At 53.2% G+C, this 23,573-nt stretch overlaps 1 protein-coding gene across 1 annotated transcript in view; it reads right to left on the bottom strand.

The window, feature by feature from the left end:
* SBNO2 (strawberry notch homolog 2) overlaps positions 1 to 20,547 on the bottom strand; it is a 47,393-nt gene extending 26,846 nt beyond the window's left edge. Inside the window, exons 1-4 of the mRNA XM_082298072.1 lie at positions 20,448 to 20,547; positions 13,669 to 13,895; positions 12,285 to 12,364; positions 7,464 to 7,587 (exon numbers count right to left, since the gene is read on the bottom strand). Coding sequence (XP_082154198.1) covers positions 7,464 to 7,587; positions 12,285 to 12,364; positions 13,669 to 13,788 — 324 coding nt within the window. The 5' untranslated portion in view covers positions 13,789 to 13,895; positions 20,448 to 20,547. The remainder of the gene's footprint in view (positions 1 to 7,463; positions 7,588 to 12,284; positions 12,365 to 13,668; positions 13,896 to 20,447) is intronic.
* Between the last annotated feature and the right edge of the window lie 3,026 nt (positions 20,548 to 23,573).

Genomic DNA, 23,573 nt, shown 5'->3' on the forward strand with positions numbered 1-23,573 from the left:
TAGAGAGACGGGAACTTTAGCCAGAACTGCATTTGGGACATTTTAGAGCAGCATTCGGGGGGCTGTCGGCGCAGGAGGCAGCAGCAGGGGGAGGGTGCTCAGTGGAAAGTGGAGAAAGGTCCATTCACGGCCGGGGCTCATCGGGGGGCTTTAAAAGCCAACATGCAGCAGCCAGAGGAGTGAAAATGGAGACTCAGGGCCCAGCAGAGCCGTCCTGCACCCGGAGATTTGCATAGACTGTTTAGTCACGACGAGAGGGCTCTTACTTCCTCTAAGTCCAGGGCTGACTTTCAGGAAATGATGCCTGCTTGGTAAATCAGTGAAATTACTGGCAGTGCGAGGAGAATTACTGTACGTGGTGTAATCCAACCACAGAGCACAGTAAACAGCGCGGCTCCGCAGAGCCAGAGGGCTCCAAGCTCCCCTCCCTGGCCACCCAATGCCAGACTTTGTCCCCCTGGCAGCCCCTGCTCTGGGCTGGGGGTCCTGCCCTCCTCCTCCCCCCCCCCCCCCCCCCCCCCCGATTTCAGGGCTCGGATGACGTGGTCGAAGTGACAAAGCTCATGAGGAGTATTCCCACGCTGGTGTCCCCCCAAAAGCCATGTGCTCTCTTTGTCTTTGGTGTCTGCCCCACCCCAAACCGTGCCTTTAGAAATCCAAAGGAGTGGCCCATTCTCTTCCCTTTCCTCCCTGGATCACTGTTATTTCCCACGGACCGTTCCTTGCCTTCTCTTTCCAAGGCTGTCCCTTTTAACTTTTAACAGTTTCGGTAACAGAAATAAGCCAAATTTCTGGCGGGGGAGAGAGAAAGGCACAAAAGGGAACATCTAAAAAGGGACGTAAGCTTAAGGAAGGTCTCCTCCAATGCCGCTGGAGGTGAAAGGAATCATCCAGAGAACCCCCCACCCTCTGGAAAATCCCTGCGAACTGTTGTGTTTGCTTTGGGTGCAAGAGGCTCCTGTTTGCTCTTCCCTGGCAGGGCTGGTGGCAGCCCCAGAGCTGGGCTCTGCCCGCGGGGTCAGTTCCAGTTTGCCCAGCAAACCCAGCAGCGCATGGACCCAGCAGTGCACGTGCTGGCAACGGGGAGGGAGAGGAGCCCTGACTTCTCCGAGTCTCTCCATCCCTGCTCCCAGTCCTTCCAGGCACCCACGGCGCAGCTTCAAGGGAGCGCAGCTCGTGGCTGTCCCACGTTTGAGCCAGCATTTGGTGCCGGCTGCTGTGGCTGTTACTGCTGAGGCAACTCCTCTCGGGGCCTTGTGCCGGGAACAGCTGGAAAATCCCATGTTTACGAGGCACTTCTCAAAAAAAGAGAGCTCTGGAGTGAAAGAAGGCACAAAGCCCCAGCAGGCCCGCCAGAGAGGAGAAGGCACAAAGCCCTCCAGGGAGAGTTGAGAGAGGGAATTCTGCTTTATGCCATTGGATAAGGAGGGAGGATGGGCCCCTCCAAGGAAAACACGCCAGGTATTGAGGCTGGAAAACCACCCACAGGGCAAAAATCTGCAGCAGGGCTCATTTCCAAGGGCAGAACCCTCTCAGCACCGCGGCTCCACAGGGACTGAGACATCAACAGCGAGGATCCACATTCCACCCTCAACACATCTAGTCCAGGAGGTTTATTCAATAAGCAAATGGGAAAGAAAAACACCTTTTTCCTGCACAACTGCAGCTGTGGCAGGGTCTGTGGTCACAGACGGAGCTCCCAGGAGGAGCTGGAGCATCTGCTGGGTTCTCCCTGTTCCCAGGACCCATCTCACCTCACAGTGGAGGCTGCAAGCAGCACTTCCCTGAGAGCCAGCAGAACATCCTGCAGGGACTACAGCAACAACAGAATTTGGTTTCTGTGGGCAGCAGGCTCAGGGTGGAGAAAGGCTGAGGGTTCTCAAGGCTGCTTTTCTCTGAATTCGCTGTATTTAAGGGCAGGCTGTGCTGGCCCGTGGGGCAGGTGCTTTAATGACATGTGTGGAGTGAAGAGGCCAAATTAATTTCTGAAATGTCTTAATTAGCAACTTGCTGCGTGACCTTGACTGAACCACTACGTCCTGCCAGAGCCAATCGAGGTCTCGCAATTCGTGCAACCTTTGGAAGAGCAGGTGGATCATTTCCTCTTCCTTTCCTGTCAGTGGGGCAAAATGCAGACACAAGAGACCCGTGCTGCCGAAGGAAGCGGGAACATGGCACAGACACCCAGGGCTGCTGCATTGATTTTGCAAGACCACAGCAGTGTAATCACCACGGGGAAGATAAACCGCTGTGGAACCACCACCTGGAATGTTCCCAGCCTGTCCGAGGGGAGAGGCAATCCTGCTCCCCACAGTTCATCCAAGAACACGTGTGCTGACAGAGAGGGACAAGGAAAGCAGGATGGTTCCAGCACTCACATCTGACTTATCCCCTCCCAGCTGTGCTGGGGAACCTTCTGCACCCCTGACTCAGACCAACTCTGCTTTGAATTACAGCATCTATTTTAAACCATGTCCCCATGGTCTGCTATTGGATTCTATTACCAGCACTTTTAAGAGCACTGAGCGTTTCAGACCGGCTTTTCCCGCTTTTGTTGGCTTTGGGAAGGGAGGAGGCAGGGAATGGCGCCTGCCAAGAACCTCAGAAGGCAGATCTCCATCCCCTCCTGCCCAGAGTGGACAGCGCTGCTTGGAGGCAGCAACACAGATGAAAACTGTCAAGACTGGAATGAGGGGGATATCTGAGCCCTCCGGGCTCTTTTACCCCTTCCCCAGGGCCACAGGCATCCCAGGGGGCTCCTGCAATCTGCTGACAACAAATTATACCTCAATAGCTGAATTATACCTCCCCTCCTCCTAGAACCAGCTCGGGGTGCCTAAATTGGAGCACCCTGAGCCTTTGGTCCGCGCACAGTGAGTTGTTGTAACCACAGCCTTCACTTTCCTTACCCTAGGCGTGCAGGAAGTGTCAGGTATCTCACCCAGAGGGGTTATAAAGTGTTATTACATCAGCCCAAACCCCAAACCTGCAGTGCAGAAACAAAGACACGAGCACGCAAAGCCACTTGTTCTCCCAAGGCCTCAGAGCCAGGTAACTGCCCGCAAATGGATTTTAATGTCTGTGTTCCCTGTAGATATAACTCCAGGACAGTAACACAAGTTCCAGGATGTTTCTTATTCCAGGAAACTCTTCGTTTCAGCCACAACCAAGTGTTCCATATAATTTAATAACTGTTGCATTGATTTCTCCTAAATCACCAGAGCTCTGTGCACTGAAGCACTTCTAAAAATTAATACTTTATTTAAGAGCAGGTTAATTTCTCCTCCTGCTTTAACAAGGAAAATTAACAGGAGACTGCAAGGGGCTGGTGGTGAGGAGAGGGCTGGTTTATGATTAACATGTGTGGTCAGGAGCCCCCATCCAGCACAGCAGATCAAACAAGGTTGTAACTGCATCTTAAAGTGTTACTGAAGGTGACTTCTGCCCGGGAGCAGCCAATTCCTCCTGGCCCACAGGATAAATCCATCTGGCCTCACCTCCTCCCTCCAGCCCAAGCACAACCCACGTTTTAAGAAGGGCACCAGAGTTCCTCCCAAAGCGTTTACACCCAGAGCTGCTTCACTGAGGGGAGAAGGAGGATCAGCAGAGTCCCCTGCACACCCACCATGTCCCCAGCTCCACCTTCCCCTGCAGCTGCTCCCCTTTCCCTGGAGTTGCTCCCCATCATGGGTTTATTTCTCAGTGGACCTCAGGGCACATGAAGTCAGCAGAGGAGGTTTCTGTGTGTTCAGCAAAGTCCTGTTCTGGAGCCACAAGTCACACAAAATTAGGCAAAGGGAACACAAACTGCCAGCAAAGGCCATCAGAGATAACAGAGAACTCAGAGGAATTAGGCAGAGTCTGTATTTCAACTGATTCTAAACTGACCAGGGCAGTAAAGTTAAAGAAAAATCTGTGGTAGCCAAGAGCAGCAGGTATTACATGGCAGGAACGCTCTCCTAGAGCAGGATTCTCTGACTCTGTAAGGCTCTGAGGACAGATACAGCTCACAGGGACAACACAGGCGAGAGGACAAGTTAAACCCCACTGAATTCAGTGCTTTATTGTGGCAATTAACAGCTCTCACCCTCAGTGTCACAAGACAGCACCGCCATGGCCACAGTGCCTTTGCAGAACTACTGCCCACGAGTGCCAGATCCCAACTCAGCAGCACCTGGGACTGCAGGAATAACCAGCAGGAAGGGAGGGAAGCAACAGAAACCAAGCCCTGCTTCTCTCAGGACTGTGATTTCTAAGGACACGTGGGCAGCCTGTAGACTTTTCCATAAGGAGATGGCACCATGTGGTTGGGATGAGACTGTGGCTGAAGACAACAGTTCCCAAGACCAGAAACGCTGTCAGACCCAACGTGGCCTCCCAGAACTATTTTCTGAACCTCCGCTCAAGCCGCTTGTTTATATAAAAAATGCCAACAGATCGGCAAGGATGAATCACCCAGAAGCAAGCCAGAACCCAAAAATATTGTGGAGGAAACAAATTCAAGTTCACATCAGGCTGTTCAGGCCGTGAAGCAAAGCACCTTCCCTGCTCAGCGAGGTGAATGGTTCAACTACAGAGAAACTCCCAGAGCCATTAGAAAATGTGGCAATTCCCACTCTCAGTGTCCCCAGGTCAGCACCCTGCAGGTCCAGCTGAGGATCCCCAAAAGAAAACATGGAAGGATGAGGGGAGGAAATGTCAGGGCCAGAGGAAAAAGCACCAGAACTCCCACTCTCCAAACCCTACGGCACATGGACAATCACTGCCACCAACAAAAAGGGTTTGCTACACGAATGCCTCAGTCAGTCATTTGCTCTTTAGACCTTTTAAATCCTTCTCCATTATTCCTCAAAATTCTGGGTTCTGCTACCAGAGCAAAACCAAGAGAACAACCTGTATCCATGTGTGGAGGCAGCACAAGTCCTCACACAAGCACCTGATCCATTTTACCTGCCCAAGGACCCCAGATTGGATCAGGAATCTCTTACCAGCACCTGCAGCAGACTCCTCATGTTCTCCCTTGGGCTCCACTGCTCCGTCTGGCACGGTCAGAGCAGCCCTTGCCACTCCTACCATGGCAGCAGGAAAGTTTGGAAAAGACAGGTACTTTCCTGTACAGCCACCTGGAAAGATGGAACCACCCAGCTGCTCCCACCCCTCCTGGATGGCATGTCTCAGCTTCCCCAACGAAATGTTAATATTTAACCATTTGGCATCTGGGACAATGAGAAATCAGTAAAGTGGAAAACATTGCTGAAGAAAGGGCTGGAAAAGCTTCAGGATGCTCCTGGATGGCTCCAGACTGATGCCACTGTCTCCAGTTCAGGGTCTGCTGCTCCACCAGAGCCAGGCTCCAACTCTGGCGCCTGTGAGCAGATCTGCAGCTTTTCTCTGGATGAGCAATGCCCGGTGGCTCAGAGAGCCCTGGGTTTATCCATTACTTCCATATCAGTGCTCAGTGCATCCTCATCCCACAGTGCACCAGGAAAGACCATGCAGTGGGCTTGGAAGTCCAAATCTGAGCATTCAGTAAGGCTGATGTGGCTCCACACTGCAGAATGAGCTGTTAGAGGATGACTGGCACCTGAAATTCCTCTTCCAGAGACAGCCCCACCAGTGCTATTCCACCCCAAGAGGTGAAATAACAGAGCACTCCCTCAGTCCCAGAGAGCTCCAGACACACCCCAGCCCTCGGAGGTACCAGCTCCAGCAGAGAACTTCAGCTTGGCAAACAGAGCTCTAACAAAGCCTCATTCAGTGATTCTCAGCACACATAGGGTGACACATCAGTGCCCTGTGACCTGTGGGATCTCCAGGGACCAGAGCACAGGCTCACAGACAAACCATAGAATAGGACAGGAGAGCACCCTAAAGCTGCTCTGCTCCTGGTGGGAATGCACATGGCACTACCTGGTGGTGCAATACCCCAGTGAAGGAACTGGTCTGGCTGCGTTAGGTTCAGAGGACACTTTGCTGTGGGGACAGAACACCTGCAGGCACCTCGCAATAGATGCAGCCTCACTACAGAAAGAAGAGTCCAAACAAAACCCCATTTGCCTAAAATCTCCTCACTCCCATCCACGGCTTCCTCTCCCAAAGGATGAGAGCAGCACAAGAATTATTTATTGCTCTGGGAATCATTTGAGGTCATTCACACCTGGTTTGTCTCAGAGCCTCCTGCTATTTTCTCACCCAGCCAACACAAAGCATGTCCTTTCACAAAGAATCTCCAGAAATCTGCTCCTCCAAGCTGGCTGAGATCAATTTCTGTGATGCAGCAGGGAATGAAGCTGACTGACCACTGAGATACTAGAAAATACATAAGTTAGAGAAATAATTAAGCCCTTTTCCCGTTAAACCCATCAGCCAAACTCCACCAGACCTGGAGGTGAGACCTATGGTGGGGACCCCTCTCCCCTGCCCATTGCAGCCTGGTAAATGGTCTCACAAGTTGATGAGATCACCTTTCTGCCTCATTCCTCCCACAATTAATTCTGCAAGAGGCAGAGATCAATGCTCCTGTGATTCAATTATTAATCCAGCCAGAAAACCCTGACCAGAAGCTGCCCAGTGGCTGCCCAGGTGGGTCCCTGATGTGAGGCATGTGGAGCTGGATGGGGGGACCACACCAGTGGCCACCTCAAAAAGCACAAATCCCCAGCACCTGCTCATCCAAACCTGCAGAAATCAGAGCCCTGAGGAGTGTCAAAACCTCTCTTTAGCCACGCCAAGAAACTAAAAACACAACGAGGGGGGAATTAACACATACCCAGGCAGACACCAATGTCTGTATTAATTCCTAGAAAGGATATAGCCAGTCCCTTCTGTATTCCAAAGTCAGCTCTGTCATATCAACTACTTGCAGTTTTTACTGACTAATCTTACCATAAGATATTGCCAAAACCAGTGCAACATTCCCAAACCTCCATGGAAAGAGCTCCTTCCCACCCAGAGAGATCCCCGAGGTGAGGCAGCTCTGGGTCCTCAGAGTGACTCGGGGTCACTGTTCATTCCTCCCACACTCCAGTTCTGCAAAAACTGACCTGGCTCCACTCTCGGAATGCTGGGCACTGAGTTGATGTAATCCCTAAATATTCACTATTCAGGAATCCACCACTTTTAACCAGTGAGGAAGCACGTGCAGCACAAGAACATTTTGGGAGGGAAATAACTGAAGTGTCTGAAGCATGTTCAAGACCCCCAGTGCCACCAGTGCTTATGCCAAACCTCCCTTTAAAAGACAGAAGCAGTTTTACCACAGAGAAGCTCCTACCAAACCGCAGACACCTTTCAAATTCCTGGTGTCAGAGGATGGATCCCAATTGCACACAATTCCTGTCTGGGGCTGGACAAATTTATTGCCCATCTCTTCATTTTCCCCTCAGTAAGGGAACACTGAAAAATAACTCCCAGCACTCCAAAGCACCCTTTTCCCCCAAAGACATCAGGAACTCTGCACTTACCTGAGGAAAATCCCCATTTTTTGGTAAGAAGTCAGTGGGGTCCACAGTTGCATAGTTTGTATCCAAGAAATGTGGTCTGCTGATGGAATCCATATAAAAATCCTGAGGGGGGTTAAAATATTGCCTGTAAGGAAATGGGAGAAGCAGTTACTCCCTGTCAGTCCCCAGCATTTCTCAGGTCACTTCAGCCTCTAGCAGCTGTGAAGCTGCAACTCTGGGATGTCACAGAGGACAGGAGAGGGATATTATTGAATATTATCCAGAAGAGAGATGGCAAAATAATACCTCTCCCAATTCCATCCCACTCAGCAGTGTAAGAAAGCTGAATTAAGATTATAACTCCTGGAAATTTGCATAAACCAGGAAGGATTTAATGGATAACAATGGTCTGCAGTACCCAGTATTTCAGCCCTGATGACAAAGCAGAATTAAGCCCCGGGACGCCCCAGCGTGATGGGTGTGGTGGACCTGCCAGTCACACCACATAAGGACATGAGGTGCAGGGAAACATCATACCTGAATGCCAGTTTGGGCCACAAAATCCCCAACACAGCCCCACAAACCAGCTCTGACAGGGAAACATCCCTGTTAGCTACCCGGACAGGGGGTTCACGGCTCACAGACCCCAAAGGCAGGTCAGAACAGAAGGACTGGCGACAGGGAAACACAGACAGAAGTGCCACACAAGAGAGGAACTAGGGATGTGACTGGTGTGAGTTCAAAGGCAAGATTTCTGCCCAGCTAGGAAGGGAACAAGCAAAGATGCTGCCTGCTTCTCCTGGGCAGGGCCATGCCAGCTTCCTCCTGCTCCCTGCGCCCAGCATCTGCTTCCTCCAGGCAGCCAGGGGCAAAAACTGCACAAGAGCAGCCAATTTCCTTCCTCCTGCCCAGGAGCAGCCGCTGGCCTCTGCTCCACGCCACCTCCTGGTTTGCTATTACAGGCACAAGCCCTTTCCCTCTCCTGCAGGAGCGAGGAATGTGCTTTGTAATCCTTCCCGTAAGAGGCCGTGCTCCTGCTTGGGCAATCGCCACCGACACCCTGGGCGCTGGAGCCACGGGATGTCCACCCCGGCTGGATGGTTTCCTCCTGTGGGGAGCTGTACGTTCTCCCCGATGCCAGAGTCACAGAACCCACGGCCAAAACCTTGAACGGGGCGCTAGGGGAGGGAGAAACAGAGTTTGAACAGAACTCCTGCCCAGGAGCTGGGAATGCCGAGCTGCCAAAGGATTATTAAGCAATTAAGGTGCCATGTGTGGCACCAGCAGCTCGTTAACACACTCGGTGAACATTTACCTGCGGATTTATGTGCAAACACAGTTATCTCTTCTGATAAATACATTTTTCCTGCTCATTTCCCATCACTAAAGATAATATCCTCAAAAATGAATAGCTCCTTCCTCCTTTTCTTCCTTCCTTCTTTTCAGTGTTACCATGGCTTTACCTGCTGCAGAGACACCTGAGACCCTGTGTGAACACACCTGCACATCCCAGCTCCCACAGTCCAGCCCTGACTGTCGGCTCCTCCTAATCCATCCAAGGAAATTAAAATCTGGGCATAAATTCTGGGAATGAATGTATTTCCACACAGGAAAAGGCTGGTTTAAAAGGCTTTCAAGTCGAGGCCACTGTGGTCTTGCTGTCTCTCACACGAGGACAGAGCTTGGCCAGTGCCAATGAACAAACCAAGGAATAGGAAAACTATTTTTACTGGAAAAGTGAACACCCCCTCCTGTTTCCCTGGCACTTTGTGGCCTGGACAAGGGTCAGTCAAGGTAACGGGAAGGAGACCAAGAGAGCCCCAACCTCCCTGGCCTGCTGTGGAATGACCAGCTCTGGTTGGTATTTTGTTTCCTTTAATCTTGGGTCTTTCAATCTGTCCGTGTGAGATGCACTTGGTTCCTAAAGTTTGCAGGGAGAGCCCACAGCAGTTCTGGGCACTGCTCCGAGATCCTCCTTGGATAGCCCCCAAATCATATCAGTACCTTTGGAGCTGGGCTTTACCTTCTCTTGAGTCAGAACTCAAAGCTGTTCCCCCTCATTTGCAGGGCTGGCACAGAGCCATTGACAAGCTCGCTTGAATTAAACTGAGACAAAAACACTTTAACTGTAAGAATCAGGTCAGTGACCCTGTCACAGCCAAGGTGTGAACACAGCCCACAGCAAACTGCCCTGTCCTCACCTGCTCAGCCTCTCCAGGGCTTAGCTCCTGGCAAACTGCTCCATGGAAGCTACTGTGGGTCATCAGCTTCCCTCAGAGGTCGAGGGGGTTCACTGGACAACCAAAAACCAGGAAGGAAATTTATGCTGGTTTAATCACACCAGCTGCCCAGAGAGGAATGCTCCATCCCAATTCCGCTGCATTCCAGCTGCTCATCTGTGACCCAATGCATCCAAAGCCCTTCTGGGCCCACAGTACCACTTCTCTGAGACCTCCCATGTGTGTTTTGGCCAGGTTCCATCCTCTGTCCTCCACTCAGACACACAAACTTCACATCTCAGGCCAGTGGAGAGCTGAGAGGCCATGGGCTGCCTCAGCACCAGCCCAGCGCTTTCCTTCCCCATCAGACACCAATCCATGTTTTTCAGAGCTTGCTTTACTATTCCAGCAAGCAATGCTCCATGCAGAGGTGGAATGGGGCATGAAAACAGCAAGAAAAGGGGTCGTGTGTTTTGGAAACTGGGGACAAAGCTTTGCTGTAGCTGTGTGACACCTCGTCCCACAGCACAAAGGGGCTGTCCCAGACCCCCCGGCCAGGAATGTGCTGAGCCTCCAGCAGCAAGGGAAGCTGAGCTCTGCAGGGATAATTTCCTCAAAAAAGAACTGAGCTACTGCTCTTCAGAGCCCTGAACCTCCCTGGTTCTTTCAGAGAGGTTTAATACACTGTTGACATTTGTCAGGTTAAGAAAATCTGAACCAAAGAGGCCACGTTTGGGGTCTTCTAAAGAAATTCCCTAGCATGAAAGTGAACTCCTGAAAGGAAACAGGAAAAACCTGCTTCAGGATAAAGATGTTGCTATGAGAATAAGCCCTGTCCAAACACAGCCACTTGCAAATGAGATTTCTCTGTAATGACTGTGAAGAGAAGTGTGCACCACCTCTAATGCTAGCGGCATTTTTCTGTGTTACAGCATGGGCTACAATTACAACTGCCTTTAAAATCCCACTTTTCAGTGTTTCCACTCCTTTCAGGATTCCTACCTGTAACCCCCTCACTCTGAATCCACCTAAAACAGAGTCAGTGCTGTTTTCAAATACAAAAAGCACAGACTTCTTTAATGCGAAATGCAGATACGGAAAATTTCACCTGAAAGGTGATTTTTACAGCTCCCGGGGTGTGAAGAACAGGAAGCTAAAGGTGCAGCCTTGGCTAAATCATTCCCTATCAAATCATTACTACAATGAGCCTCATTTCCAGAAGTAACTCCAGCAAAGGCAGCAAGTCCAGGTTTGTGTCAGACACAGGCATGTCCTTGCAGGATCAGGCTGTAACGTTCCCGGCAGCGCTGATATGAGCAGCACCAAACAGGAAGAGAGTGAGGGGCAGAACCAGAACAAATGGTCAAGGAAAAAAAAAACAAAAACCCAACTCAATAGATAAACACAATCTAATCTTGTGGTTCAATGCAGCAAAACAGAAATTCTGTTATAGCTCTCCGGAGGATTCACAACGTGTAATTTACAGGAATCCTGCTCAAAAAGCACAGCCCCTTCCAATCAGCCAGGCTGGCCGAGAGCAAAGGGCCTGAATGGATCTGAGAAGTCTCCTGTGGGGAGGAGCTGGCACAGCCCAGCTCCCTCAGCACCTGTGGGGCAGCTTCTGGTACCCCCTCACGGGGAACTGCCCTGTCCATTCACCCCGTGCTGCTGGGCAGCTCCCGCTGTGGCCAGAGGGGACCGGGGCCACCGGGGCAGCAGAACCAACACAGGGACACAAGTCCCCTCATCCACCTGACAGAGGGGCTGTTCCTCACTGCTCCTGGAACTCACACCCTCACAGGGAGGGATCCCACCACGAAGATGCCAAAATCCTTTTAGGAGGGAGGTTACACTAAATCCCCAGTTTAATTCCAGGCACCTGGGACACAGTTGCTAGCTCAGGATGTCAAGTTCTGCTTCTTTCAATTCTCCTTCCTCCCACCTCTGACCTAGATAAAGAACACATCCTGTGTATCCGTGCCACTCCCTGGATTCACAGAGACCGAGGCAGCCATGGATCAGCCTCCAAACCTCCAGCCCCACCAGAGTCCCTAGCTAAGTCACAGTGATGGCACAAGGCCACTTTATGTTGTCCAAACATTTGTCATATCCCACCTTGTGATCCAGGATGGAGGTTCACTGTAAATAGGGAAAATGGAAAACAACATTTTTCAGTGTAGACATGACATGGCTGTTAGAGTCAGTTGCTTCCAGTGACATGGCAAAGGATTTTAACTTCACCAGAAACCTGACACCTGGTACAGGTAACACCTTCCTCCACATCTGTGCAAAGCTAGAGACTGCCCATTGTGTTTGCTCAGCAGGATCTGTTAAAAATTCCATTAGTGTTACAAATCCAGGCTAAACCAAGGCTGTTCCTCCCTTACTGCAGCCTCCAGGTTTACCAGAAAACAAAGGTTTTCTCTCCTTTTTCAAAACAAAAAGCTGTTTGCTGCTGTTTCCAAGCTGCAGCAGTGTCTGAAACGCCACAAGATCAGTGAGTGATGCAATTATTTCCCCATCAGATCGTGAAATAAAGTAAACATGGAAAGCAGTAAAGAAACAGTTGAATCACGGGGTGTGCATGAGCAGAGGGGATTAGACAAAGGAGAACAGCACTCACTGGTTTTCACTTGGGAAAGACGAGGTTGGGAAAGAGACTGGGTAGCAGCTACTCCATGAGTCGGCGGCCAGCATGGAATTCTGCAAGGAGAAGGCACAACAGTTAGGGCAGCAGAGGCCTGGAACCATTACCTGGGGCTGCAGGTCCGAGGGCAGGCCCATGGCTTCCCTCCCTCAGTGCTTCCCAGAGGCAGAGGTGGCTCCTCATCTCCCCAGTAGAACTCCAGTTTCAGCTTTAGAAGCCACTCCCCTACCACTGTCCCCAGATGGTCACCAGGGTCAGTCCCCTTCCCCAGCCCTTTCACTGGACACTCTGAAAGGACAAGAGGAAATGGCATCAAGCTGTGCCAAAAGATGTTTGGGTTGGACAGCAGGAAGAATTTCTTCATGGAAAGGGTGATCAGGCACTGGAAGAGGCTGCCCAGGGAGGTGGTGGAGTCCCCATCCCTGGAGGTGTCCAAGGAAGGACTGGATGTGGCACTCAACGCTCTGATCTGGTGACAAGGTGGGGATCAGTCACAGGTTGGACTTGATGACCTTGAAGGTCTTTTCCAACCTCAGTGATTCCATGATTCTATAATTCAGTCTCTGTGGGATGCCAGCATCAACCAAATAACCTGAAATCGGCTGGCAGAGGTCACACCGAAAAATGTCCTTCTGTGCCTTTTGTCTTCACACTTCCTTGAACAGTCTCCAATTAACGGGAAGCTCTTAGCTCAGCTCATACCAATAAAACCAGGGAGAGAACACAGTATCTCCTTACTCAGCTCCACAGCAGCCTTTAATCTGCTCTTTGTGTGCCCAAAGCAATGAAACCTTGTACTTGAAGCCACAGGCACTTGGGCCTCGCTTGAACCTCTGTGTCCCTGCATGTGACACATTCCAGAATTTGAAACGGAAGGAGAAAACTCCAGGAACACGTCAGCTATTTTGGGACAGGGTTTGCTTTTTGCCCTGTTGGACAAATGCATCAGGGACCTGGTCTGGTTTTAGCAGCTATATCAGGACAAATACAACTTATTTATCTCTGCTGCTCTGGAAACAGGGACAGCTGGACCCGGGCACAGATTCACACGTCTGGGAGAGATGTGCTGGGGTAGGAACAAGGTCTGCAACCCTGGGCCCACTCTTCAGTCCTTCCCCAAGGAGCTGCCACCCGGCAGCTTTCAGAGAGGCCTTGTTTTAATCACAGCTCTGCTTTTCTCTCCCCACTTCAACCTCAACCCCTCCGATCGATCCCGCACACCCCTGCACAGCTGCCTGGAAGTCTGGAAATCGCTGCTGTAAACACGGACCAGAACTCCCAGGATCTACCAGGCCGGACTGCTCTGCCCAGACCCCTCCTGGGCACAGCCTTCTCCTCCCCAGAATCTGCAGGGCCTCACCTCCACGTCCGGCACGGCGAGCTGGGAGTGGAGGCCGGGGATGCTGCAGACGGCATCGCCCGGCTGCTGGTGCTGTGGGAAGCTGTTCCCCCCATCCATGGCGGGGTGAGCTGAGGGCATCAGCCCGTGTCCTGCCGCATGGAGTCCTCGGGATGGTGGGACAGGCTGTGGAGTGAGTGGTGGGAGCGTCTTTATCTGTGCTCTTCACCCTGCACCATGTCCTGGGGCTGGGAAAGAAAGGCACGTTTAGGTTTTGTGAAAGGGGAGGTGGGGAAAAAAAAAAAAACCACTTGTAAGCTTAAACATAGCTGAGAGATGAGCAAACAGCCACCAGTCTGTGAAATGCTGCTGCCTCTTCAGAAAAGAGAGGGTTTTATGGGAAACAGAGCTCTCCATTACCACCACACCTGGAATTCACCCAGGCTGGAACTGGAACACACCTCTCCTGCCTTTCACACCGCAGGAGCCCCGCAGGTCCCTAAGATCACCTGGGTCGCTGCACACACAGCTGGGCCCGGCCTAAGGAATTTTCTTATCTAATGTGTGAGAAGACTCTGCACTCGTGTGCAAACTCATGGTAATCAATTCCCCCAAATTGCCTCTTTTCCCGAAAATATGCTCTGGAGGTGGGACACCGCTGAGCCAGCAGTGAACCCTCGTCTCCCATCCCATGGCACACTGAGGTCTCCCCAGTTCCAAGGCAGATGTTTCTGTGCACCAATATCTTTCCCACACCAGTCAAACCAGACCCTGTTACTCATGTGAAATTAACAGTATTAATGCTAGAAATTCCTGAATTTATCAGATTCTGGCACTTTCCCTTTTGCCAGCAAAAGCGGATCCAACACAGAAACATTGTCCTGGCAGGATTAACCCCACAGTAACACGCTGCCTCCAGTGCAGCTTCTCAGTCAAAACCTCCAAACTGATTAATTTTCTTCTAAATTCTCCATAATCCCAAAGGAAACCAATTTCCAACAGGATTTAATGGATTAAAATAAAAAAGAGATGGTGAAAGCAACCTATACAACCAGAGGAGCAGAGAAAAGCATCCATGATGTCTTTACTTCCACTGAATCTTTCTTTGCCCCTTTCTGCCCTCCCTGACCCTCCCCAGAAGCTGAGTAAATCAAAGTGGCCAAAACCTTTGGATGGAGCAATCAAGCCACACACAACACCTACAGAGCACAGACCAAAGCTGTAATTTAAAAGAGCCACCTGTGATCATTCAGGAGACACTGTGTGCTACAAGGAATATTTTTGAAAAGCCATTTCTGACTCTGAGGCCCTTTAAAAATAAGTGACCTTGCGGTGGACAAAATGACTGTGGCATTTGCAATGGAAAGTGAAATTAGTGACTCTTTCTGCCTTCCTGTGGTGCCGCAGCTGTGCCAGCAGAGCCCTCTGGGCAGGGCTCATGTGGGGGCTGCAGGGCCCACAGGGACCAGCCAGGACCCCTGAGCCTGGACACCGATCCCGTGGTGGAATCACAGGAGAAGCTCTCGTGTTCTGAGGAACTTCTGGGTGAAGAGTTCAACATTCACATCCCACCTATGGAATGCTGTGTAGAGCTCCCAGAGTGATTGTTTGGGGGGGGAGGGGTTTGTGGGGAGAAGGTCTCCCTTTCCTATTTTGAAGATTCCCTTCAACTCCTGCTCAGCTGCACCCAAGCAGGGCTGAGGTTTGCTGATCTCAGGGTCAATGCCACTGACTGCTCTGGTGTCTGTAAAACCCTGTGACTCTTCCTTACACCAGACTTCAGGGGTTTTGCTGCTTTACTTTTTTTTCTTTCCCCTATTTGCAACAGCTTTTGAGAGGAAATCAACAGCAGTGATTCCCGTAAGAGCTGTAGCAAATATACAGCTTTACTTACACATCCAAAGGAACTTAGGAAGGGTAAAATCAATATCAGAATCCCTCCATGCCTGCTCTGCATTAGCTCGTGTCTCACACCACCAGATCTCACTGGTGGACCCTACAGAGCAGAGCCTGCCTCTAAAGCAGCACCAGCTCCCTAAGAAAACTCCTGCACAACAGATCACAGCCCACTGGCAAAACAAAGGAAAACTGCTCTGCAAGAAAGCTGGAATGCTCTGGGCCTTGGTTTGTGGGGAGTTGTAGTGCAACTGCAAAATACATCCAAGCATTGAGAACAGGGGGGAAAAAGAGGCACCAAGAGCTCAATCTACAGCTGGCACCATTCCAGCCATGTCTCAGTTCTGGAGGATGCTGAGGGAACTCCTTATCCCAGGAGAACAGCACCAGCACTTGCTGGACACCCCAAAATCCAACCTGCACCTGCCAAAGCTTTGTGCTGCAAAATGGGCTCCAGGTGATGAACGTGGAGGCTGGCCCAGCTCTTACTCTGAGCTCACATTCCAGTGCCAGGGGCTGCTGTCCAGCTTACACACCCAAGTTCCAAGAAAAAACGAAACAAAAACTCACTAAATCCAGAGACTTGCATGAGCCTGAGGACAGCAGCATAACACCCAGCACCAGAACAGAGAAGTGGGAGCAGCCCTCAGTGTGCCTGTCCTGCCATTCCTCCAGGCAGCCACATCATAGAAAACCATAAAAATCAGCAAGTTCCGAAGTGCTTCCACTTCCACATCCCATCCTGCTGCTGTGACAGTAAACACTGATAACACAAAGGCCCACACGCCAGGGAACCACTACAGCAAACTTTTTAAGTGTTTTTCCACCACTTCTCTTACCAAACATACTCCGGCCACGCAGCAGCTTCCGCTGTTATGGCAAATCCCCAGAGATGAGGCTCCCGGTCCCAGCACTCGGTCGTGTTGGGAGAGGGCTGAGAGAGGAAAGCCCAGCCCACAGCAGCAGCAACAGCACACAGAGACCGTTCCCAGCTTCAACCACGTTTTCTTGCAGCAGCACTATGGAAGAGCAGCGATCCCCCAGATCCAGAGGGAGGGCACTAAAAATCCCACTGGACCAGACGTGTTCCTTCCTGGCCAGGCAGCCCAGGTTTGAAAGTGAAAGCAGCTCCCTGCACAGGATGACGAAGCCCCTGAGTGATTTCATCCTATCACTGAGCTCCAGGGACAGTTTCAATATTCCAAACACTTTGCTTAAAGGTTTGCTGTCAGCACAGGCACTAAAGGGCAGCTCCAGCCTGGAATTCCTCTGGAATTCATCATGTCTGGAGGTTACGGAGCACAAATTTCAGCTTTTAACAGCTTGAGCTTTTCAGGCATTTCTCAGACCAGTGCTCCAACAGGAAAATTCCAATTGGGAACACACAAAGAACGGCTGTGCAGTAACCAGGATGGACAGAGCCGGGGGTGAGGGCTTGGATCACTGATAACTACGATCAGGAGAGGTGAAAACAACCCAGTAAAGGCAACCGGCACTTCCTCCTGTTGTGTTCCAGCCTTTGTTGGTGTGTTTTTAAACTGCCTCCATTAAAGGAAGACAGCCAGGAACCCACAGACATGCCAGGAGCAGCCGGAGCTAAACCTGCCGATCGTGAATCACCACGCACTGGGAACAACAAAAACACCTTGGGAATGTGATCCTGCTCCTCCTCCTGCTCAGGGATCAGTTCCGCTCACCCTCCTCACCCCCACTGAGAAGAAGGGGAGCCCCAAAGTGTCCCCACCCTGCTCCATCCACTCATGAGCCCCCAGCTGGGGCACCCACCAGAGCTGGAGGGAATTCTGTGGGATACAATGACTGCGGGATGCAGTCAGGATGCAACGGCCCCAAAGAAATGGGAACTCAACACTACGGAACTCTGAACAGCCAGTTATACATCTCAAGCACTCAGGCACCTTCAAGTTCCTCTTTCATGCTTCTCCTTGACGTATTTTTGGGAAGTTTAGACCAAACAAGCAGATGGGAATAGGACTCGGTCCCGTCACCAGCACAAAGGAGAACACTAGAGCAGAAAACACATATTATGGGTGATGAAAACAGAATCGCTTCAGGGAATCCTAAGTCAGCACTTTGAGCCACCCTGATCTCCTGAATGCTTTGAGCATGGAAAAGGCTCCTGGGACACAGGCATTGCAGCTCTGGAGCTGGGCACGGCACTGCCAGGCACCAGGGCAAACCCTGGCACCACCTGTGCACCACAAGCCAACACAGAGCTGCAGCGTGGAACAATCCATGAGACCGATTAGCTGTGAGAATTAGTCTGCAAGGAAAGGGAAGACAAATCTGGATCATTCCAGAGGTTCTTGCAAGAGCTGTGGTGGTGCAGACAAAAGAACAAACCTGCCCTCCAAGGACAGCAGAGTTTCAAGGGAGAAAAGGAAGAGCAGTGCTCGCTGCTCCTCGTCTGATACTCAGACCATACAGGATAAAACCAATCAAATACAGCTTTTCGGAGGGAAAAGTCCCCTTTACAAGAAAATATTAACTGTCCCCTCCAGGTAGATTCCACCTGTCCCTGCTTTTCCACCTGGGAGAACACACAGGACTATTTCTGGACAGGGCAAAAATGCTTCCCCCAAAATCACCCACGCTCTGATAACGAACTCGACACGTTCCTGTGTAAATCCACCCAGGATTGCCCTCACACATCCAGCACTGACATTCCCAAAGGACACACAGTCCTGCAGGAATCACCCACCCTCACACACATGGCACTGACATTCCCAAAGGACACACAGCCCTGCCGAGATCACCCTCACACATCCAGCACCAACATTCCCAAACTACAAATGCATCCCTGCAAGGCAGAGCTAGGGCTGAGGCAGTGGCTCAGACACTGGGTGCATGGAATGTTTCCAAAAACAGGGGTTTGGACGCTTCCCAGTATGGGGCAGAGCCTAAGCAAGGCACTGGGAGCACTGGGGCTGCTCCCCTTCCACAAAGAACTTGGCTAAGCGAGGTCAGGAGCCAGGAAAATTCAGGTCCCAAATTCTTCACCCTTTTTCCCCCAGCTTCTCTCCCAGGAGACACTTGAGAGAAACCCTTTGGACCTGAGCAGGTCCCGATGTTCTGTTTCACACGCAGCCACTCGTGGTGGAAAAACCACTCCAGGACATCAAAGCCAACTTCCCTACGGATCAGGGCAGCCTTAAGGCAGGCTCAGTGTGCACCTGCTCCATGAGAGGCGTGTGTTCGCCTTGATCACACCCACACTTGTGCAGACCTCGATTGTGTAACCAAAAAAGACTTCGGAGTTTTAAGTTTTAAACAGAAAAATGTCTCAGGAGAGTATAAACCTCCCAATTAGGCCTGGAAGGCTTTCCTGAAGGATCCAGAATCTCACGGTGGCAAGTCACAGCGCGGTTTTCTCCTGTGCAGAGACCTCCCGGCAACATTTGAATGAGACAGGTACAGGCTTATTTTAGGAAAATGAGGGTGTAAACATCCAACAAACAGACCCCCATCAAGTAAAGAGCCAGTGGAAGAGATAACAGAGCTCCGGCTTCCAAAGGCTCCAGCTGGCAGCTTATGGAGCTCTGCAAATCCTGGCAGTGCTGAACGGGACACGCAGCACTCCCAACCCCACAGCAACAGTATCAGCACATCATTTTTCACTTAAACGCTCCCACCACCAGCTGCTCTTGGTTCAGCCGTTCCTGCATGGCTCAGGACGAGCTCAACACTCCGTGATGTGCAGCAGGAACAGCCTCAGGAGGCACAGCCGACACCCTCCTGCCCTCCGGACTCACCCCAGGGCCAGTACAAGGACCAGAAAACCCTCTGGGGGTTTGGATCCCAGCTTTGGGATGCCAGTGCTGAACCTGCACGACCTGCCCTACCCAGCCCATCTCATTTTCACTGTAAATCCAGCCTGCTAAAGGGGAGCCACAGTTCTCACACTGGAATTTAGGGTTAGTCTGACGAGTTTTAGACCTGGCACTAGTATTTAATAAGGTGAAGCCTCTGGTACCAGCCCAGTTAACAGTCTGACAGCACTGGTTCCCTACTGCAGAGGCTCTGACTTGGGCCAGTACAGGCTGCACCACAGCAGGAGCTCGGTGCATGATGGATTCATGGCTCCACACTGACAAAGAGGAAGTTTGGATTAGATATTAGGAAATCCTTCCCTGTGAGAGTGGTGGTGAGGCTCTGGCACAGGGTGCCCAGAGAAGCTGTGGCTGCCCCATCCCTGGAAGTGCCCAAGGCCAGGTTAGACGGGGCTTGGAGCAACCTGGGATAGTGGAAAGTGTCCGTGCCCATGGCAGGGGGTGGAACTGAATGAGCTTTGAGGTCCTTCCAACCCAAACCATTCCACGATTCTGTGATTGCTGTGCAGTTTTTACAGCGCTACGTGGAAAAGCAGCTGAAGAGAGAACCAGAAACACGAAGGTTCGCTGGCTGTGGCCACCCCGGCTGTGCCGGGGCAATTCCCTCTCCGGACCCGGCTCGGACAGGGTTGGAGGGGTCTGGGCTTTGCTGGGATCGGGGTCACAGAGGCTCCGCAGCATCTCCGGCTCTCTCCGATGCAGACACGCGCTGCCGGTGCCGGCACAGCCCCGAGCGGTCTCCGTCGAGCACCCGCAGCCCCGCTCCACTCACGGGACGGACACGCGTGGGGAACACGGGCGGCCAAAGCGCGGGGGGAGCGGGGCCGGCGCTGCCGCCTCCACAGGCTGCTCCGGGCCCGACCCGCACCCCGCAGCCCCCGGACTCCCCGCGGCACCGACCGACCGCTCCCGGGACAGGCCCGGCCGGGGGCCGCGTCCCCACCGAAGCCCCCAGCCCGTCTCGAGCGGGCCTGCGGCCCCCGCCCACAGAGGGACCGGGCTGGGGGGAAAAGGAACCCGCGGGCCCCGGAGGGGGAGCGAGCGGGCGGCCCTTACCTGTGTCCGGGGCTCGCGGGGGGCGCCGGGGGGTCCCGAGGGCTCCGGGGCTCAGGCTCCCGCCCGGCCGCCGCCGCCTGGCGCCGCTTCCGGGTCCGCCATGTTGGAAAAGCCACAGAACTTCCGGGGAAAGGGGCGGTGGCGAGCGGGAGAAAACCGGGAGTGGGCAGCGGGGAACGGGGGCAACGCGAGAACGGGCCCCAGGGAACCGGGCCCCAGGGAACCGGGCAGCAGGAGAGGCAGGGCTCGGAACCCGGTCTCCGTGGCGGCCCCGGGTGGTGAACGGGCAGCGAGCCCCGCGGCGCCGGGAAGTGGCCCCGGAGAGTGGCAGAGGCCCGCGGCCGAAGGAACCCCCGGCGCAGAGGGAGCCCGGGGCCGCGGCTCCCCCGCCCGGCCCCTCGCCCCCAGAGCGGCGGGTCCTGGCCCACACCGGGCCCGGGGGCTCGCGTGGGTGCCGGCACGGCCCCTTCCCGCAGCCTTTGGAGCAGTGCGGATCCGGAGCACTCGCCTTGTGTCCCACATGGATCCATCCGTCCCGGGATGGGGTGGAAATGGGAGGGAAAACAAAGTCCTGCAGCAGCCTTGGCTGCGCACAGCCGCAGGCCGAGCGGAGTCTGTCCAGTCCTTCTCCTCACAAAAGGATAGGAAATTCCTCACTTTGCCTCCCTGCAGGACATGGGCAGCAGCTCAACCCACAGAGGACCCAGGAGAGCTGGAAACACTCAAACCCTGAGCAACTTCCAAGGATTCTGCCCACTGCCATGCCGCGAGTCCTGCTGTAGGAATTAAATGATCACAGGGCTGAAGAATTGACCATCCCGGGGTCCTCACCCGTTTTTCCCACACCGGGCCTTTTAATATTTTTAATTTCCCCTTGCTTGCACTGGATTCATGCCATCTTTGCAGTCCCAGGGTAGGAACAAAATCCCGAGGAGTCACACAAAAGCCTCCCAGATGGGTCTGGTTTTACCCCAGGACAGCAGCAGCAGGAGGAAACTGATTTATTCCCAAGAAGGGAAGTGCTGGCAAATGGGAACCACGTTAACAATGGGTCCTTGGGAATACTGGGTTCTTGCCAGAGGCAAAGGGGGAACCAGGAAGGTCTGAGACAGCTGTGTGGGGCTCAGTCCCCTTCTCTCCCTCCTAATCCTGCTGCTCCCAGGCTTCATTCATTTGCACACAGTAATTAATCAAGGCAATCCTGTCACACTTTGCAACATATCCTTCTTACATGGATCCTTCTTTTAAATCCTCCCCCCCCAGCTCTTTATTTGGTGTTACACAAATACAAATAAATAAAGTGGGAGAACACACAGGGATTCATCTGGCGCTGAACCAGCCTCCTCCCAGAACCACCAAACCTGGATTTCCCTTACCAGGATCTCCTTCCCATCCCAGCCTGGATCCCAACTCACACAGGAAACCCCAAGGCAGGGATGAAGCAGAACTGATGCTGGTCTGGGAGCACTGGGGCTGCCCTGTGCCTGCACTGGTGGGAGGCGTGGGGATGTGGCTGAGTTGTGTCCTTGTCTGTTTGTCCCCATACAGGAGCAGTGTCCCTAGAAAACAGCCTGGCTTCTCCAGGAATAGTCCTTCCCAGGCAGCTGGTCCCTGTGAGACAACCTCAGGAAATGGGGACAAAGATGGGAGTTTTGGGGCCCTGGTCCCATGGGCTTCGCTGCACAGCAGCTCCACATCGGGGTGCGCCTGGCTGCTGTCGCCCACTGCCAGTTCCTGTTTTTTTTTCCCAGAGCCTGGAAATCCCCTGACTTTCCGTGGGGTGAGAGGTGCAGAGCCCTGCCGCCAGCTGGCCCTCTGCCCCCAGAGCTGCGGGAAGAGGCAGCCAGGGGACAGACCCTGCCCCATGCAGGGTCCTGGCAGTGCTGGGCTGGGGCCAAGGCTGAGACCTGGCTGGGACCAAGGCTGGGACCTGGCTGGGGCGCCAGGGTCCCACAGAACCATCCCATGTCCAGATAGACCCTTCTGTGCTCCCTCAGCCAGGTTGAGGGGCTGTGGAGGGTGAGGGGACAGCGGGGGCTGTGCTCCTGCAGTGCCCCATGTGCTACGAGCTTGGCAGGTCTCAGCTGGTTCCCCCAGCTTGTGCTCTCCCCACTGGAGGGGATGATGCTGGTGCACACGCTCAGGAAAGCCCAAGAGCCTCTGGCTTTGCCTGATGCACCCACAGCCCTCCTGGGGGACAGGGCTGGGGTGCTCGGGGGTTCCTGGGGACACCCCATGTGAGTCCTTGGCTTGCCCCGCTCTAGTGGCCCATTCCTGGACGGTCGAGCAGGATTTTACCTTTGGGGGGGATTGTTGTCCTGCCACCCTCGTGGGAGAGGGAACAGGACAGGCAGCAGAGTGTGGAGTGCCAGGAGCTCCTCCAGCCGATCCTGCCCTCCCACTGCTGGGAACACCTCGGGAAGGGGATGCACAGCACTTACCAGAATTTGGGGGATGCGTTCCAGCACTTTGGACTCGGTGCCAAGACTGGAGTAAATTACCAGCCAGGCGCTGTCATGACAGAAGCCATTGAGGGAGGGAAAGGCGGTGCTAGCCAGGAGTGGAGGGCTCAGCAGGGCAGCCCCCTCCTCTACACCCCCTCTTCAGAGCCCTTGGAACCTCCTCCTGACCCTTCACAGGCTCAAATTCCTTGAACAAACCAGCCCTGGAGCGTCGCTGTGCTCTGATGCTTTGGGGACCCAGGGAGCTCTGACCCTGCTCAGGCCCCCAAAAACAGGCTCAGGGCTCTCCCACCTGTGCTTTGGGATCCGTGCATTGCCAGCAGCTCTTGTGGAAAGGCAGAACACGTGGATTTGTCCTGCCCCGCCTCAAAATAACTGCTCAGCTCTCGGAGCTGGTGCTCCACGTTGCAATCCCAGCCGAGTCTGGCTCCGTCCCTTTGCCCAAGGCTTCGACCCTCTGGCATAGCGGGGCTGGAGGCGGCTGCAGGGACATCGTGGTTCCCCTGAGCTGGCACTGCACAAACCCGATGTGCCGGCACCGGTTCCCGGTGTTCCCGGCGGGAGCAGGCACGGCACAGGCTGGAGCTGTCGTACCGCAGCCTCCCGGGCTGGGCAGGGGGCTCCGGTGTCCGGTGAAACCGGGAGGAGAGCCTCGTAGCGCCCC

This window comes from Coloeus monedula (genome assembly GCF_965178545.1).
Source record: "Coloeus monedula genome assembly, chromosome: 27".
Classification (NCBI taxonomy): Eukaryota; Metazoa; Chordata; class Aves; order Passeriformes; family Corvidae; genus Coloeus; species Coloeus monedula.